Raw genomic sequence first — 20761 nt, 5'->3', positions numbered from 1 at the left:
CCCTCGCAATACCCAGGCAGGTAGCACCAATAATACTTCTATTGTCTTTGGCTGCCTACCACCTACTGAGAAAGAAAGAGAGAGTGTACTGACCATCTTATGATTACCTGTGATGAGATTATCCCTAGCACTCAGAGCTGTCATAAGAGCTATGGCTATTTGACTTTCAGTGCTGCACTGTATAAGAAAATAATTACTACTGTAAATACTAAAATGATATTGATAAAGACAGAGTATATAACTGACTTAATGAGAACTACGTTGTTTCCAGAATTACATTTGTAAAATAATGATGGAGGCTGTTGAAATTATGCATTGTTGCTATACATTTCAAGACTGACTATCTGTACCTGACCATTATACCTACATTTGAGAAAATGACGTAACTTGTGGCTCCCTTGTTATGTTAAAGTGGTTCAGCAAACTTTGAATACGCTGATAATAATATGTTCATTAGGTCCTATACATCAAAATCCACAAATAATTAAGACAGAGTCATAAAAATGATAGAAACTGAATTTTCATGTAGGATGCCTACCCACTACATAGCTGAGGTGGCATATACATCTCAGTACCTCAACTGCTCAAACTCATGAAAGAGGGACAAGCTCCCCTGTTGAGCCTTTGTGAACCTTATCTTCTTAACTTTTTGTGTTATTCTGCTACAGAGCCAGCAAACTATCATCTAAAAATAGCATTAGTGCTCTTGTGCCTTCTTTTACCAAGAATGTAGCAGTAAGTTGCAGAATAAAATATGAAGTGATGAATATTGACTAAAAACTTAATATACTGAGCAAATCAAAGCTGGAGTACCCTAAGAATGCTTATGGCATACTGGCATCATGGTGGTTTCAGCATGGCAAGAACAAGGCAAGGAATATGCCCTGAAGCATGAATGTAAGTTAGGAAGTAGGATAAAGTATCCTAAAAGTGCAAAACACACTGATTTCAATAAGACAATCTACAAGTGATGCAAACATCAGAGGACAGGAAGGGTACCTATTATGGGCAAACATCTACAATGTAGGTGGCTGGAAACAGGCTGCCACAACACTTCAGTAATGAGGTCTTCAGAACCTAATATCGCTGTTTATGGTGCTTCCATGACCATCAAACTGTGGTTAACAAAAAACGGTAGAGTAAAATACTGAGTGCTGATCACAGTGTCTATAAAAAGAAATTTGTTATGGAAATGGACCTAGGTTGTGGTAAGTGTACAAAGCTGTATGGGACATGTGTCAACTGGATGGATTAGCAAAGATAAGCTGTCTGCTCACCTGTGAAAGCCAATGACTGTGCTTACAGTTCAACAGCTACAGTGTTAAAGGATACCATGATCCAGTGCCCAGAAACTTACTAAGGTAACAAGAATGTCTGGTTATCCAAGAAATTTCTACTGAGTTGTTCTATATGAATTTCATTCCTGAAATTAGAAAGTCCCAGGAGAAAACTAAATGTTGCTCCTGACGATGTGAAGGCAATGCTGCTGTTAGACAATGAACTTCTCTTATACAACAATGAGCGCCTAAGCAGTTGTGATGGAAATATGCAGTGTATTTTCTTGTCCATCATAAAGCCCTTATAATCCAGCCTACACATGAGAAGATTATTTCTAATTGCAAAATGATAAACAAGCAAAAAAACAGGTTAGGCTGTGCCTTGCAGTGCTAAGAAATAATACTGAAAAAGAGGACAGGAATTGGGCCAAAATTTGAGCAAACATCGAAGCCAATAATTGGTAGGAAGTAAAGTCATATACTCTGGTTAATGATTGGCAGAAGTTGTAGGACAACATATAGCCATCTTTGGACCTCAATGGTTTTGATTCTAGTGATCACAGGTAAGTTCTGGAGAGAGGTGGAGTTACTGAGGACGTTGATGAATTGTGCAAGACTGTTTGGATGCCAGTGAAGATGTTCCTCCTTGCTGTGTACAGACGGAGGCATCAGAGGAGCAGCTGCAGGAAGAGAAGGAACTTCCCACTCAGATAATCAAGCTTCCAGAGGCCTGAGATTATGTGGACTCATTGCTCTGGTTTCCAGATTTCAGTGTCCCAGGTGAATGCAGTTATATTATGAAACATATGAACTGTGAAAGCAGATATCATCAGGGCACATTAAGGGTCATCTTAACCAAAACTTTACAAGATTCCTTAATCCACTCCATCTACTGAACCAGACCTTCTTTGGGAGTATTAATATTTTCATCAATTTCCAAAAATCTTCACAAAATTCAGATTCAGAATTTAGTGTTATCTTATTAAACAGAATAGCATATTTTCTATTCAAACTATGAGTAATACTTTAGTGACCAGTAAAAATTCATCTATACATATAAACAATGACAGTGTGATCAAAAAAAAAAAGGTAGTGTAAAATGTTGGAACGTAAATGACAGTGCACTTCAGGAGTCAACATGTAAACTAAGCAAAGATTTTTTTGCCTGAATGTTCCCCTGTGAATCATCATCCCAAATTTAGGAAGAAGTGTGTTGTAGATAGCCCCTCTGTCATCAATATCACAAGAAAACAGTGAATAAAGTGTTATGGACTGGGTCCCTACATCATTTTCAACCTAAGTAAAAGGATGGGGTATACTGTACTAGATTGTAGTCATGTGCTCAATGTCTTAAGTAAAGGACAAAGTACAGATTAATGTATACCTCTGTTCTCATCCTAAATAATACATGATGTTTACTGAGCTATGCCCTTCTGCTTTCTACACCCCTAGACAGGATAAAGCATACTACACTGTGCCCCTTGGCTCATACCATCTAAGTATAGCATGAAAATTAATACTGCAGTTGATACTTAGTTGCCCTAGCAGTGGTAAGTACCTGTACAAAATAAATCATTTTCCAAGTAAATATCTTTATCTAATACATGTGACTGTATAAATCTTTCTTAAGTTTGTGAGCATTAAGAAATGAATTTGATATCTTGATTCCTTTCTAAGCCTGGACAGGTTGAGTCAAACATAAAGTTGTCGAACTTTCAGTCCATGACTTAGCTAAACAAAATATGAATGTGGAAAACTACCCACTTAATCAAGTTTAAAGACCCCAGCAACAACAAATAATCAAACACTGATACTCAGGAATTGATGTACAATGTAATAAAAGCTACACCATGTCAAACCTGCCAACAAAATTGTATTAGCCTCCCCCAAGCCCTTACTACCCAGTAAGTAGCAACTAACACCAGTCCAGAAAAAGTAAACTAAGGGGGGGATGGGATGACATATGATCCCTCATTTTATACTGTTTGAATCCAGAAAGCTCTTCTGAATGCAACCTAGTTTCTGGGCCTGACAGTAAGCCAAGAGCATTAGCTGTCTCAACCAACCAAAAACATGGTCGAAATGTAGGGGAAAGGCCACTGGTTCATCCTCTTTTAAGGCTACACAGTGAAGAACAATGAAACATGTTATGGGTAACAGCCTAATTATATTTTACAAATGAAAGATACCCATTCACTGATAAAAGGATTGAAATGGTAGGATATAAAAATTCTAGCATACAAACAAGAAAAAACATTTGAATTTCTGTATCTCTTATTCTGAGAGATTAAAGCCTGTAACTGTCTCAGGGTGACATCATGTGCCATGACAACCTTAAGAAAAAATCCACTGAAGGTCTGCTGTCAAGAAGAGAAAATAGAAACTATCTATAAAATCTACTTAAAACCCAGCATACATTCTAATTTAAACATCCTTGCACACCAATCAGTTCAGGATAGGGAGGGAATGCTGTAATTCATTTTACCTAGCCTTGGACATAATTTTTGAGCACTATTGTCCTTGGTTTTCAACCAAATAAGGAAACAGTCAGAATACAGATACAATCACAAATTCTAATAAAGAGATAACCTTAAATTCAGTCTTATTTGTATGCATTAGAAAATGTGTCATGTGTAAGCAAAAACAGGCTTACCTCTGGAGAGGGTGTGACATCAGAAGTAGGTGAAGAGAGAGTGGCTAGAGAGGCTGTAGGCGTATTGTAAGCAGAGGTGGGTGGCATGCTGTCATCTCCACCTCCAGCCCCACTTGCTGATGCCTCACTACTTGTTGGTGTATCACCTCCTCCCTCACCGCCCGAGGCTGTGCCTCCCCCACGTCTCCCGCGTCTGTAAGATTAATACCCAGTAATAACCATATTCTAAGAACCATCATTCAAAATTAGTTACTAAAAGCAAGAGATCATCAATGATTTCAAGCTCAAAAGATAAAAATATGCAAGAGTATAAGGAAAACTACAGGTTGTTAGCAGAAAATGTCCTTACTTTATCATACTGTGCACAGTACTGTGATAAAGAAGAAATTTCCATTGTATGATACTTTCATATTACAATACTAACTTCTTCCATGTGTGATGGAGTAATATTCAGCTCTCATACTGTTGCACTTATGTCTGTCATGAGTACATGTACATTATTTTGCTGTACTTTACATACATAGCTTATCTCATTAATACAGTTCCTTGAATAGTTTCTGACAGAAAAAAAAATCCTCAGATATTAAAATCTGACATGGCATAATAATGGAAAAAGATGAACACACAAGCAAACTGGCAGACATATTCTGTAAACTCCATGCTACTCCAGCTATTTTCATTATGTATCTACTATGCAACAAATATAAGACTATATCCAGAAAAGTCTCTGGAATTTGGTAGCTACTTTCTACATCCTATGATATGCTTCTACAACTGGTCACTCTAGACTTTGTGAGAATCTGGACAGCTTGTGTCTTAGTATTTTTGTGAAAAAAAAATGCAGTTTTGACATTTCAAGCTATTCAATGAAACTGCTGCTGTGTCAAAATTCATAAGCTACCATTTTCTGAACAAAGGTTTGCCCACTTTTCATCACCACAGCAAGCTCTTCAGTAGAAAAGGAAGCTTGCCAATTTTTCATTCCCATTTTCAAACCTTCCATCCATTCTGAGTTTAATATCAAAAAGCAGATACATGAGCAATGGGAAAACCAATGGCTTATAGCATTTTATGAGGAGCAGAGCACTACCAGTGACAGAGGCATGGATACCAAAGTAAAAGGTTGAGTTACTAGCACTCTTTTTTTTTAATACTTTAAGAGAGTTGCTATGCTACAACTATTACCTGGTCCCTAAAGGGCTGCTCTTCTTCTTGGCCCCTCTCAACTTCATAACTATTGGGGTACACAACAGGTGTCAGATGACTAGACAGGTGCCAAGGTACTGGGTAGTTATGACTGAGGACAGGTCAAGCAAATCAGTGGTGCTATTTGGTGCACCCAACCACATAATGACCAATTCTATTACCAAACCTTGTTTGGAGAAATAGACTAAAAAATCTTCGATGATTATGCGCATAAAGCAACTCATATTTTTTTGCTGAGATATCTGCATTTTTCATGTAATATCAAAATCAATGATAAAATCAAAAACTTACTGATAAAGAATTCTGTTTAATGTAATTTAAGAATTGATATTAAATGTACAATTGCCTACTGTTCATGTATCTTACTGAAACCATTCACTGATATACATTAAAAGAAGAAATGATATTATCATTTATGGAAAATATCATTAATCAAAGACAAATGAAAATGGAAAAAGACCATGAGAACATATCATCATATGAAAAAGATTATCAAAAATTTGTATTACTACTTTAAAGCCATTAATCAGATTTGAAATGGACTGCAGAAGCTGTGTAAAATTTCCAAAATTATGATTCAAATAAGTGATTAGCGAGTATACTGTAGCTCTAAATAACTATTACAAGCAAGCCACAGAAGCTTATTTTCTTATATCTGATCATTCATATTTACATAAATTTCTATAAGTAGCCTGGTAAGCAATATCTCTTGATTTCAAGACTCAATCAGAATCTATCATGCCTGACCTGCTCAGCCAGGATCTTCATACTATATAAATCCCCAAAATCATAAGCAAAACTGGGTTGTTCATATATCAGCTTTTATGTAAATTCATCAATATATTAGGCTTTTACATAAATAAATAAACTCTTAATTGATTCTTAATCTATTTACAGATGTAACACGTGAGAAGCATAATTTTCTCTATAAAATTCATAAAATCATACATGATAATTTTTAACTTTAAGGTTGGTAAGTTAGTTACATAAGCCCAGGACCACTTTTATCGAGCTCCTGCAGCTTAGAGACTGTGCTGTTTGGAAAATCTGGGTAAATTAGACTCCTCTGGGGTGGAAACTTCCCCTGCAAGGCTATATTCCCCTCCAACTACTGGCAAAAATACCACGTACAATCCAGAGCATTATCAGAATGGGTAACTTTAATTCAAACTCTTGATTATTTGCTGACAAATCATTTAGATATTGAGCTATGGACAGATATGAGCCTTGGCTGACTTATGGATGAGCAAGAATGTATCATGGATAAATCCACATTGATTAATTCTTTTCCTTCAAGTGATTAATTTTTTCCTAATTATATCCATGATCAAAAATGTACAAATGTTTCATCTAAAATAATGTTAAACAGCCACTTAAGTGTTACTGCTGATTGCTTTCATGGCAGTACAGGCTGTTTAGAAATCTTAGCTCTTGGTAATTATAACTACCTGTTAATTCTTACTGCTCAAAACATAACTGCACAAAGTGCTGTAAAGAAAGTCTGAGCTAGCTGGCAGAAAAAGGATATATGTTAGTTTTCTTTTCACTTTACTTCACTGTATCCAAGAAAAACTAAACAGAAGAACCAAATCAATATGAAGACATGGCATGAAGATGGTGAGACAGATGCAAAGTGGATATGTCTAAGAAAAGGAATTTTCATGGAAACACGACTTATCTGGCAACAATAAATGCAAGTTTATCCATTAACACATTCCTTGAACTTATGGCATTATCATGATGTCATCCAGTATGAAATCATGTAAAAATATAATAACCGAAAACTACTAGAACCAAAATCCGTAAGATAAGTCATAAGTTTATGTAATATAAAATCTTAAATTAGTGCCACTTGTAGTTGTGGTGAATACTATGATCAAAAGCTCTACAACTTAAAAATTCAAACTAAGAAAAATTGCATTGTATCATAGATCTGATTATACACTTCAAAAAAGAAGTTGCTGTGTTGCTATAAGACTAAAAATGAGGAGCTTATTAAACATGATAACCTGCAGCTAGCACCTGGCCACTCCCTCTCATGAACAATGGTCAATGAGATGCTACAGAAATAGAAATATGTAAAATACGAAATTTTCTTCTTAATGCTTTCCAGCATTGATTTTACAACCTGATAACCTTGCTGGAATGTGTTCAACATAAAACTAAAAAGACAAATAATTAGTCAAGATGTACACTGTACTGTATACAGAAGGCAGGTGGCAAAGATATAACACTAAGCAAACAAAGCAGTTAATGATCTACACAATATCTCAGAATTTATATTTCAGAAAGTTACAGATGCAGTCTCTTGTATCACTGAAACTGAAAAATACCTATGAACAAAGACATCATTAAGTCTATGTAAGGTGAGCTATTCCTCAAGATGTACATATGCACTTTGACTTTCATGCCTCAATTTGAAAGCTGCCCACTGGCCCTGGGTGCTTAAAAATTTGGCAATCAGTGATTATATCCCCCTATTGTCTGTCATCCTCTAGCCATACCAATGAGAACACATTCCCATGAACTTTCTTAGTGGAATACTTAATAGCTTTAACTAGATGCAGATGTCCTGGCAAAAGAGGATCCTGAATTATTTGGCCATGACGATCTGTCTTTGGATCATTTGGAGAGAGATTTCCAACACTGGAAGTGACCAAGATAAAGATTTAGAAGGTATTCCTAGCACAAGTGGAGCCAGTGTTGCCAGCAGGTGTCCTAAAACTAAAGCTTGATCAGTTTTTCAATTCTCTGATATTATTTGTATTATTGTGTAGTTATCAGCATATGGAAAGTGTTTTTATTGACAATGACCCTTCCAAAATTAAGATTTACAAAGATATGGCTTCAAGAGGTGCTCCTATTAGAAATCAAGCTGATGTTTCCAGCAGTCATCCTATATATAAGCTTTTTTTTTTACAGTGTTCTATCATTAGTATTGTATTTAACTGAGTTTATAGTAATAATCCCTGGGGATAGGAAAGAAAGAATACTGCCCATGTACTTCTTGTCTGTCATAGAAGGTGACTAAGAGGGGCAGAGCCACAGAAGTACGGAGCTAGGAATCCTCCCCTCTTTCAAAAGGAGGAACGAGGAAAGAGCTGAATGAGAATTTATTTACTCTAAGGCAGTCATTTGTTATAGACACTACCTCAATCAAAAGGGAAATAGTGAAGTATGAAATAAACAAAGAGAGTTTAGAACAGAGCTTAGTTTGGTTTATTCAGCAAACATACAAAGACTTCAAGGGTGCAATTCAACAAGATATTTTTGATTATGCATACATTATGCAACCCTTCCCTCTGGGTTCTTCACTCAAATAATTTGTTTCATTTCTGACATAATGTTTCTACAGCATCAAATTTATGGATTTTCATTAACTTTGTTCACAATATATTTAGCTACCTTCCTCTGTTCTCTCCTTCAAGCACAGTACTCTCACTTGAGCATTAAAGATCACTTTTCCTAAAGGCAGTACCAAAGCTATTACAGGCTGCTGCTTTTGGACACGCAAATGAGATGCAGCACTATTGGCTCATCAGCCACATTGACTTTAGAATGTTCAGTCATATGGCGGCCCGTAGGATTCTCCAGAACCTATGCCTCAACGTTTAACTTCCTCTCAGTACATCCATGGGCAACTTTTGAATGCAGTTAAGGAACCTTCATAACCGAAGTGTGTGCATGGGTGAGAATAACTGGTGAAGTAACTGTAGAAATGTGCTAAAACTGTGTGATGTCAACACAACAGTTCAATGCTTTTATGGACTGGGCAATGTGGAAGATCAGAGTAAGGTGGAGAGATACTCGGTACTTTGATATTTGCCAAGTGTACCTGCTGCTGGCCTACTTCAGGAGATTGTTGTCATCCACCTCTGAGTTTCAGGTCCTAATTCATAGCTTGTCTTTTGCCTTGACACATTTGTTACTACTCCCCTGCATCAGCTTTATCTTGTCACTATCCTCTACAATTAGTTTCCTAATATGCTTCTCCTTTAGCTTATTTTACAATTCTATCAATCTTCTTGATATGTAGCTTTTCATTGGTTCTGCTTCCTTTCATTGCTTGTCAGCCTTAGTCTTATCAATAGGCAGGAACATTTTCAGGGTCAGACTTCTGAACAGGCTAAGTAGGCCATGGCCAGGACAGCAGCTTAAGGGGGGTAGCAAATTTCTATGATTGAGTACTATGTTAAGCACAATAATACAGATAAAAAAATCTTATGGATTAAACCATAAACGTTATTCTTAAAACATGAATATAGATAGGGAGTTTGGGTATGGGTGGGGTAGCTTTGATAAGGTGGCTTAGGGGCAGCCAAGAGGGTAAGTCCAGCTCTGCTTATTACTTGATCTCTTATACTGCAATAATGTCTGTTTCTGATGTTATACAGACTCTTGCCTTAAATTATCATAAATCTATCATCATCATGTATCTAATCTTTTGAAAATGAGAGGGAAGCAGAATATTCGTACATACGGTTTAGGGTATGCATAATTCAATGTTAAGATATCAGTCAAATGTGGCCCACATCCATAGCAACAGAATGTCTTGAGATGTCAAAGATCTGCAATGTAAAGGCTGAATTCCCTATCAAATTGTCTGGCCTTTGTTAATGTTGACTGAAACGTACTTCTTTTCAGTGGATCTGTATCTTGCTCTCCACTTGCAAGAGGGCTCACTCTCTCATAGCTCAGCAATGGTAACATGGTTTAAATATCGAGTTCAACTTTACAAACTGGAGAATTAGCTGTGACCAAGGCCTGAATATTGCTGTGAAATCCCTAAACACCATTTGTTAAAGAAAAGTCAATCTTACCATTCATACTTTAAAAAAGAAAGCAAGATTAATACTTCTCTCATTGTTTACTTCATACAATCTTGTGCATATCTGAATAGAGGCAATTCTTTGTTTGTCAGGAGAGTGAAAGCTGTCAATAGGAAGATTTTGGCAACATAGTGGAGCTTTATCCAAACTGTATGCCAGCTGACAACTACTGAAAATCATTTAAAGTTAATGCACACTCACAGCTATTTTTTTTTTTTTTTTTTTTTTTTTTTTTTTTTTTTTTTTTTTTTATACTTTGTCGCTGTCTCCCGCGTTTGCGAGGTAGCGCAAGGAAACAGACGAAAGAAATGGCCCAACCCCCCCCCCCATACACATGTACATACACACGTCCACACACGCAAATATACATACCTACACAGCTTTCCATGGTTTACCCCAGACGCTTCACATGCCTTGCTTCAATCCACTGACAGCACGTCAACCCCTGTATACCACATGACTCCAATTCACTCTATTTCTTGCCCTCCTTTCACCCTCCTGCATGTTCAGGCCCCGATCACACAAAATCTTTTTCACTCCATCTTTCCACCTCCAATTTGGTCTCCCTCTTCTCCTCGTTCCCACCACCTCCGACACATATATCCTCTTGGTCAATCTCTCCTCACTCATTCTCTCCATGTGCCCAAACCATTTCAAAACACCCTCTTCTGCTCTCTCAACCACGCTCTTTTTATTTCCACACATCTCTCTTACCCTAACGTTACTTACTCGATCAAACCACCTCACACCACACATTGTCCTCAAACATCTCATTTCCAGCACATCCATCCTCCTGCGCACATCTCTATCCATAGCCCACGCCTCGCAACCATACAACATTGTTGGAACCACTATTCCCTCAAACATACCCATTTTTGCTTTCCGAGATAGTGTTCTCGACTTCCACACATTTTTCAAGGCTCCCAAAATTTTCGCCCCCTCCCCCACCCTATGATCCACTTCCGCTTCCATGGTTCCATCCGCTGACAGATCCACTCCCAGATATCTAAAACACTTCACTTCCTCCAGTTTTTCTCCATTCAAACTCACCTCCCAATTGACTTGACCCTCACCCCTACTGTACCTAATAACCTTGCTCTTATTCACATTTACTCTCAACTTTCTTCTTCCACACACTTTACCAAACTCAGTCACCAGCTTCTGCAGTTTCTCACATGAATCAGCCACCAGCGCTGTATCACCAGCGAACAACAACTGACTCACTTCCCAAGCTCTCTCATCCCCAACAGACTTCATACTTGCCCCTCTTTCCAGGACTCTTGCATTTACCTCCCTTACAACCCCATCCATAAACAAATTAAACAACCATGGAGACATCACACACCCCTGCCGCAAACCTACATTCACTGAGAACCAATCACTTTCCTCTCTTCCTACACGTACACATGCCTTACATCCTCGATAAAAACTTTTCACTGCTTCTAACAACTTGCCTCCCACACCATATATTCTTAATACCTTCCACAGAGCATCTCTATCAACTCTATCATATGCCTTCTCCAGATCCATAAATGCTACATACAAATCCATTTGCTTTTCTAAGTATTTCTCACATACATTCTTCAAAGCAAACACCTGATCCACACATCCTCTACCACTTCTAAAACCGCACTGCTCTTCCCCAATCTGATGCTCTGTACATGCCTTCACCCTCTCAATCAATACCCTCCCATATAATTTACCAGGAATACTCAACAAACTTATACCTCTGTAATTTGAGCACTCACTCTTATCCCCTTTGCCTTTGTACAATGGCACTATGCACGCATTCCGCCAATCCTCAGGCACCTCACCCTGAGTCATACATACATTAAATAACCTTACCAACCAGTCAACAATACAGTCACCCCCTTTCTTAATAAATTCCACTGCAATACCATCCAAACCTGCTGCCTTGCCGGCTTTCATCTTCCGCAAAGCTTTTACTACCTCTTCTCTGTTTACCAAATCATTTTCCCTAACCCTCTCACTTTGCACACCACCTCGACCAAAACACCCTATATCTGCCACTCTGTCATCAGACACATTCAACAAACCTTCAAAATACTCATTCCATCTCCTTCTCACATCACCGCTACTTGTTATCACCTCCCCATTTACGCCCTTCACTGAAGTTCCCATTTGCTCCCTTGTCTTACGCACCCTATTTACCTCCTTCCAGAACATCTTTTTATTTTCCCTAAAATTTACTGATAGTCTCTCACCCCAACTCTCATTTGCCCTTTTTTTCACCTCTTGCACCTTTCTCTTGACCTCCTGTCTCTTTCTTTTATACTTCTCCCACTCAATTGCATTTTTTCCCTGCAAAAATCGTCCAAATGCCTCTCTCTTCTCTTTCACTAATACTCTTACTTCTTCATCCCACCACTCACTACCCTTTCTAAACAGCCCACCTCCCACTCTTCTCATGCCACAAGCATCTTTTGCGCAATCCATCACTGATTCCCTAAATACATCCCATTCCTCCCCCACTCCCCTTACTTCCATTGTTCTCACCTTTTTCCATTCTGTACACAGTCTCTCCTGGTACTTCCCCACACAGGTCTCCTTCCCAAGCTCACTTACTCTCACCACCTTCTTCACCCCAACATTCACTCCTCTTTTCTGAAAACCCATACTAATCTTCACCTTAGCCTCCACAAGATAATGATCAGACATCCCTCCAGTTGCACCTCTCAGCACATTAACATCCAAAAGTCTCTCTTTCGCACGCCTGTCAATTAACACGTAATCCAATAACGCTCTCTGGCCATCTCTCCTACTTACATAAGTATACTTATGTATATCTCGCTTTTTAAACCAGGTATTCCCAATCATCAGTCCTTTTTCAGCACATAAATCTACAAGCTCTTCACCATTTCCATTTACAACACAGCTATTTATTGTCTGTTTTCCTCTATGCTACTAACAATGCATTTAGGCTGTTCATGATACCGTATAATGGACAAGAGTATGTTGCTGAAACATGCAAGTGCATTTAAGTATGAAAAATTAATAAGTGTACTTGTATTAGGATCACAAATGATGTTCTAGCAACTGCCTTTTTATGTAAACTTGCACATCAGCCTACTAATCCATCCAAATCTTTTTATTTCTTACATCTGAAGTTGTTTCTACCACTAAACTCATTTATGATTTATGGATTTAAATTTGCCACTGGTTTCCTTGCTAAAGTTCTTTTATAACAGTGCTACCTCCTAAAATGTCCAATCTAATACTGCCTTCTCACTGTATACTATCTGATTGTATAAGCATATTAATTGTGATATAAAGCACGTGAATAAATCTAAAAATAGTGTATACAACAAAAGTCACATCCAGTAGAAAGGTTGACGAAGAGGATAAATGTATCAGAAGTGGAGGGAACATGGAGAACGGAGAGGCCAAATTGGAAATGGAAGAATGAAGTGAAAAAGATTTTGAGCAATTGGGGCCTGAACATGCAGAAAGGTGAAAGGCGTGCACAGGATAAAGTGAACTGGAACACTGTGGTATTCTGGAGTCGATGTGCTGTCAGTGGACTGAACCAGGGAATGTGAAGCATCAGGGTAAACCACGGAAAAGTCTAAGAGGTCTGCTTGTGGATAGGGAGATTCGCCAAGACTAAACCTGGCACAGGCTTTTGTCAATGACATCCCATTGTACCATCACTATCACAGGTCAGATGTGGTTGAGTTCTATGGGTGCCATTGCTAGCACAGTTGGCCTATGTGAGACTATGGGTGTATCAGCCCTTTTCGGTGGCTGTGCATAAGCATATTCAGCAACTTTTGAGTGCTGCACATCACTTAGTAGCAGGTGCAATGAATGTACTGAGGCAAGAGTGTGTTCCAAGAATAACCCATTTGCTGCTACTGCATGCCCATTGCATGATAGTACAAAAATGCAAGTGAAAATGACAACTACGGACGTATCTCATGACAACTTAGTAATTAAGTTCCTGATAAGATATGACTGCTATCTGAAATGAAAACTACCTAACATAATGTACAAATACCTATAAAAACAGAATATCAATCTCTCTTCTAAAAGATATAACTGTAGGCACCTTATAAAACCTAACTACAGTATTCTAGACACTAAAAAAATTCATCAAAAAAATTCAAGCAACACAATCCAGAGTTCTATGATTGGCTACCTAGGAGTTTCAGTAGTTACCTAACCCCAAGAGCCTGTGGAGCACCAATTTGTCTTTCTGCTGATGTATATAAGGTATCTGAAGATCTTTTGGGGACCAGAAACATTCTTCATCTGGCAATACCTCTAGATCTTCAAAATCAGGCCAAGCTCGGTAGTTTCTGCCGATGGATAATGTCAGCAGAAACGACCCTTGGCTCTGTGACTTCCAAGAAGCTGAAGACCGAAAAAGTACAGTGCTTGTATCCACTTTCCTGAGTAATTTGTATGTTACTAGTTCTACTGATAGAAAATCCTGCAAGGTGCTAAGTGATGACAGGAACTGCATACAAAATTGTAGTATTGTGCTTGTTGGCATCCAAGCAACAAATTATGAGATCAAATCAAATTTGATGTAAATGGCATATACACTATTTCAATGGATGAAAAAAATCAAAGCAACTGCACTGTCTTGATAGCATTTGTATGATCCATATAATCTTACTTTTCTAAGACTAATATCATCCAATGCCTGCATTTTACTGTCTTTTGTCATTTTCCTCACAAGAAAGCATGCTGATTTACAATTAACTATGCCAGCCTAGTATAAATTTCATATTCACTTTATTTCTAACTTCTATGACCATATTTCCAAATCCTCTGAGACCACAATGCTTTTGTTTTTTCTTCTTAATTTCTTCTCCCATCAGTGCTATGCTGCATCTGAATCTCCTTCACCACAAACCATCTATCTTCTGTTACTATTGCTACAGCTTCTAATTACAGTCACTGGTTTTTCCAATTATCCAAGTTTCCTCAGTTTAGTTACAAACTTAATAATTTTCCTTTCCTACTTATGACTTCTAAAATGTATACTAATCTGTTTACAGTTGAAGATACAACTTTCTTACTCTCCACATTTGTTTTGACTTTTAGACACGATGATAAACTGATCATTGTGTTGATTATTTGTCTTGGTCTTACTTCATTCTACACCTTAAGTTTGTTTATGCTTGCCTTCATTTCTGAGTTTCAGTACAAGCAGAACCAAAATATTCCATTTCTAAAATATCAATTCATCTTTTTTCCTTGATTTTCTTTTCGTTTTCTTTTACTGAAACAGTACTCCTTATCTGGGTTTAATATTAAGCATTAACCATTTACTTTAATGAAATAAGAACAGGAAAAGCAATATAACAGGGTTAACATGGAGGATGTAATATGATTCCACTTGTCATTTCTACACACCTAAATCAGGTGTCCCTAAACTACTACATGTGTAATGACCTTATTGTTCCATATGGAGAGGGAGTTTTTCACTGATGGGGCCCAAACTCTGAACTATAATTCAAGTTTTTATATTTCTGTATACTGGTGCAGTCTGCATTCAGTACCATCAACAGCTACACTCATCACCAAGGATTCATGGCTACCCTACCCAAAAAATAACTCCAGTGTTCTCACTAACATCAGCATCTTTAATCATCACCAGAAGTGTAAGCTATACAGCCCCTTAAACTTAAACTCATCCTGATTACAGCCATTATACTTTTTCTCCCATATCTCCACATATACTGATATACAATATTGTCCCTTGTACAAGTAACTGAGTTTCATTCAATTAGGTGCAGTGTGCATGCATACCAATAATACAAATAGTCATGTACAAAACACTTTGGTAAGCCTTTACTTATGATACAAATCTGTCAGGGACGCTAGAAGAAGGATGAAATTACTTTTGCTAGCATGGTGACGTTAATGTTTTCCAAATACCTTCATTCTTAATACGTATAAGGACCATACAAGAACATGATAACATTATTCAGACGGAGTAAAGTGAAATTTTTACTCATTAACTGTCTTTGCACTTGGGCTGGATAATATTCTGGGGAAAATACAGTTTGGAAAAAGTGATTAAAGTCAAAGTGAGGGTGTGAACAATGTGAAAATGTGAGCAAATTACAGTGTTGTGTAAAAGTCAAAGTGGATGCTACTTCTCCATGGAATATTGTCTTTTCCTGGTAACTCCCACAAAAATTTAAGGCATGAGGGATGGAATGTTCTTTTCAGCAAAAAAATCTGACAAGAAACTTTCTTTTAAGTTTTGAAGTGCCCACGAGTTTTCCAATAACCTGGTGTAACAACAAGCACAAAACAAAGGTGAAAGAGTGAGGCAGACTCTCACCAAACTAGATACCATGCATTGAAGGTATTACAGCTTGAACTTGCAAATGAGCAAGGTAACTGCATATTTTGGGGTGTGCATTATCCATCTAAATTATCATTACCACTCCTATGGACATCAGAATTGAATGTATGGGAACACTTGCTCAAATATACATATCAAGTCTGGAAAAACACACAATATCATAATCAATGCAACATTACACACAAGTGAAATTTAGGACTTGCTAGAGATTTTCATAGGATTTACCAAATACCTATCAAATGGGCATCAATACTAGCAATGAATAAGACAAAGATGGGACAGATACAAGATTATATAGTATGAATGCATGGCATGGACAAAATACCAGAAAAGATTTTGAACAAAAGGATAAATGGTACCCATGAGCTGTTATGAGATGTGCTTGAAAATCAGAAAGTAATGTTCCAAAGGACTGAACAGATGTAGCAATAGTATCAGTCAGATGAATGGTAATGTGTCAAGAACTGAATAGATGCAGTAACAGTGCCAGCCAAAAGGTGTGAAAAGGACTAAATGAATGAACACTGTATATAGGAAAAAGTGAAAGGAATAAATGAAATGAACATGGTACTATTAGCTAGCTAATTGCAGAACAAAGGTGCATGGCAGAGAATGACACAAGGGATTCATGAATAGATACTGTTCCATAAGTAAGAACGTGATAAAGAAAATGCTGGAAATTGCTTGAGAGTATGAAAAATAAGACTGCATCATTTTTCAACCCACAAAAGTTTTACTATAACAGCTTAGAAGGGAAGCTCATTGAACATGGTAAAGTGTAAGCTGAGGGAGGATAGTTGTTGAAATTAAATAAGGAGAATAAGTACCAAAATAACGCTGGACTAAATGGATAATTTATACTTAAAACTGGACCAGGTGCATTTTACTATCAATATCATATCATATGTATATTTACAGGGCACTAAGTGGGGCTGCACTTAAAGTAGTGAACAGAACAAAAATTTTACAAAAAGACTACAAGTGAAATATACCGATGTAAGCATATGGAAATTGGAGCTGCAATGGCAAGGGAATTTGTGAATGTTCGAGTAAAATAAGAAAATTAAACAAGAATGTGAATAATATCATGGTGATGGTGTTTAAGCACAGGGATAAGGGTTTGAAATATGACTGCATGGACAGAGTGTGAGGTTACAAATAATGAGAATATCTAGGTAGCACTTTTAAAAGTAATATGGGAATGATTATTGAAATACATGACAGTGTCAAATGGAAAATAAATCATATGAGCACTATGGAAAGAAAAAGCAAATAACTTGGCATTGAGGAGTATGGTAGCAAGACTTGTGCACTAACACAATGTGATGTAGGAGAATTTTGCTTGTAACATTAAAATATCCAGGAGAATGAATGCAGTTGCAACAATTCTTTTTAGTAATTAACTATCTATAATTACTTATTTGTACTGTGCAGGGAAGGAGATTTACACTTGTGGGGCTCTATCTCCTGAAAAGTTTTACTACCATACATCTTAAATATATGTATGCTGTCTGCACATGAAACTGGGATAGTGGACAAGGTGAGGAATGAATAAATCCAATGAACATATAAAAATGAGTAGCTGATAAAGTAAAGGAAAGATGATGGAGGTGGTAAAGATTCATTTGAGAACAGCTGCACAGAAAAAGACTGAATTGTGGGACAATGGAAAAGTACAGGGAAAGAATGAAAGGAAGGTGGCTGAATAAAGTGTTGGAGTATGTGTAAGTATGGCATGTTTTGATGGAAGAATCTTTGGAAATTATGTAACGACTTTGGAGTGTATGGATCTATACGTACAGTATCTTTCTTCTGTACAGCAGGATGCTGCGTGAAGAAGAAAGGTACAGAAGAGAGTAAGAATTCATTATTTTTTCTACAACATGTATAAAGTGATGTAACTCTGAGTACGCTAATCTTTCAGCAGCTTTTTTGACTGGGGACAAAAATCCAACTTATGAAATACCATTTACATTTCTTTTCAGTTCCCCATCCTCTGGTCTTCTGTATGCTATTTTACAGTACTTGGATGACAACATTAATACAGGTGACAATGGCTACAAAGACACCTGGCATCAGAAAGACTATTACAGCCAGTGTGGTACACAGTTTACCTGGCATCACGGCGGAAGTAGCCACCGTCACCTTCTAGCGTGTCCCCACGACTAAGCGAACGTGTGTGCCGCTGCAGGCTGATTGGAAAACATCACTCAGCCACAGAGAATACATATACCATTTTGTCTAATTACATGAAATCTGGGTGAGTGCATTTGGAAATATGAGATAAAAATGTTCTCAAGTTCTACATCATTTGTATATGAAATAATTACTTAAATCAAAACAAAAACAATCCCAACAAAACAAAACAAAAATGAAATAAACAGTCTGGGCATTTGAAATACTCTGCCTTACCTCCTTTGTTTCTGGAATCTACGGACTTCTTTGAGGATATTCCGTATCATTGGGGAGTACCGGATCTGGAACTGTGACTGTGGAGAGAAACATAAAGCAATCATATCCAGTGATGTATCTATTTGTAAGTATTTATCTACACAACTAATGAAAGTGAAGAAAATCTTGTATGATTTATGAACATGATGAAATGTTTGAAAAATGAACAGAGACTGAACTATTATGAGAATTTTGAGTGACAGCAATGTAGTTGGACTGAGACTTCCTAGACAGGTTATCATTATTTAATCCCAGAATCCCTTTTACATGAATCCTGCAGCTTCAAAGCTGTGCAACAATCAGCAGCGGGGATATAATGGATTCTTTTGAAAGGAATGGTTCTCTGATGAGATTGTACTCTTTTTTGTCTAATAACAAAGATACAACCTCGCAAAACATGACTTTCTACTTGCAGTGCACCCTTAAGTGGGCAGAGTCCGGAAACACCGCTTGGGAAGGTCATGAAATAAAGCAGAGGAATTGTAACTCGATTATAAGGCTGAATCTATATCAACAGAATTGTTATCCACAAGAAGGTTTATTCATAACAATAAACAAGATGGGAAACCAAATGGGAAAGAAAAAGGATAAAAGGAAGATGAAAATGGAAATGAAAAAACAAAAGCACCCTATACTATTATGATTCTGTTCAACAATCTGAATAAGTAAACAATAACTTGTAGTTGATCAGATTGGGGTAAAAACAGAGAAAGGCTAAAGAAGAGATCCTAAAGGAGTGTAACTCAACTAGATTGAAGACAAATGAAGATAAATGAAATGAACTAGATGAAATGAGGCTTCTCTATGAGTTGCGGTGTGAGGTAGGACTCTGAGCCTTAACTTGATTAAAATAGGTTCTGCTGGATGACAAATGTCAAGGCAAGCCCTCATATTAAATTACTAACTCATTGACAGGCTTTGGTCTACCAAGGACCAATATTTCAAGCCAATGCCTTATACACTGGCCAATGGCAATGTCTGTTGACATCACCTCTGCTGACATTCTACTCATTAATTCAAAACAGTCATAAGTGTAGTACTGAAGATGAGGTGGGCAGTTAGTTAGTCCCTGCTCTTCTAGTTCACATGCTATCACGACCTTCAACAAAACCTCTCTTACTTGTCTAGAGCAAGTTGATTCCAAATGAAATCCACCTAGATTTGAACACCTTGAAAAAGAAACCCTTAAAACTTCCTACATTAATGACACGGTGAACTACTGCACAGGTAACAGGCCTTCCCTGTTTCCCTCTGATTACAAACCACAACTTCCCAAGGCCAAATACCAAATAAAACAATCACTCTGCTCTTCCTACTGTAAGGAGAAATATAAAACACATATAAGCATTGTCTGATGGAGACAGTGAAGGTTAATAATGTAAGACAAACCACAGAGCAGTGCTGCAATATCGATAAGACAAAAGAAAAGTGCCATCAGTGCAAGATATGGTAATCCAATAACATGAAGAGCATCACCTGTAAGGGTTAATGGAAAACAGTTTACTACTTATAATGTGACCCACATATTTTTATCTGAATGATTAAAATTGATATCTATGTTTCGTCCTATAAATGAACCTTTCTACTCAATAGGTGAAACCCAGAAATTTCATGTTTATCTTTCTTTGAGAATATACATAACCATTCTTTTGTTATGGTAGCATCTGATAAGAATATTCCTTTTCAGTTTACAAATACTAAGATAAATGATTTCTTTCACCCATAATAAAGTTTGATCAGACAATAATGTTGCACTTATGTTCACGTAAGGTGCAAACCAAGTGTTTGGCTTAGCACTTTCAACAGTGTGTGATATGTTTGAGAAAAAGGACAAAATGAAAGCCACTGCTCAATTTGTAATGACTTTCAGCACTTCAAATTGATCTTGCAGTCACAGTAATGTAATGGAGGAAAAGGAGATAATGATGACTAATACCAAGATGGTGCACAGTGAAAGTGATAATTCTTAAACATTTACCAAAAATGACAAACTCACGAA

At 37.3% G+C, this 20761-nt stretch overlaps 1 protein-coding gene across 9 annotated transcripts in view; it reads right to left on the bottom strand.

The window, feature by feature from the left end:
• Positions 1-20761, bottom strand: part of Slob (Slowpoke binding protein) — a 399771-nt gene that overhangs the window by 12747 nt on the left and 366263 nt on the right. For 5 of the 9 annotated variants that reach the window (XM_071676159.1, XM_071676157.1, XM_071676149.1 and 2 more), the window contains 3 exons: positions 18724-18794; positions 18426-18503; positions 3931-4123 (listed from right to left, as the gene is read on the bottom strand). In XM_071676159.1, the coding sequence (XP_071532260.1) occupies positions 3931-4123; positions 18426-18503; positions 18724-18794 (342 nt within the window). Of the gene's footprint in view, positions 1-3930; positions 4124-18425; positions 18504-18723; positions 18801-20761 lie in introns of all 9 variants that reach the window. The other 4 variants (XM_071676154.1, XM_071676156.1, XM_071676150.1 and 1 more) reach the window with 3 other exon arrangements.

This window comes from Panulirus ornatus, chromosome 22, assembly GCF_036320965.1.
Source record: "Panulirus ornatus isolate Po-2019 chromosome 22, ASM3632096v1, whole genome shotgun sequence".
Classification (NCBI taxonomy): Eukaryota; Metazoa; Arthropoda; class Malacostraca; order Decapoda; family Palinuridae; genus Panulirus; species Panulirus ornatus.
This window is presented reverse-complemented; position numbering and strand designations above follow the sequence as displayed.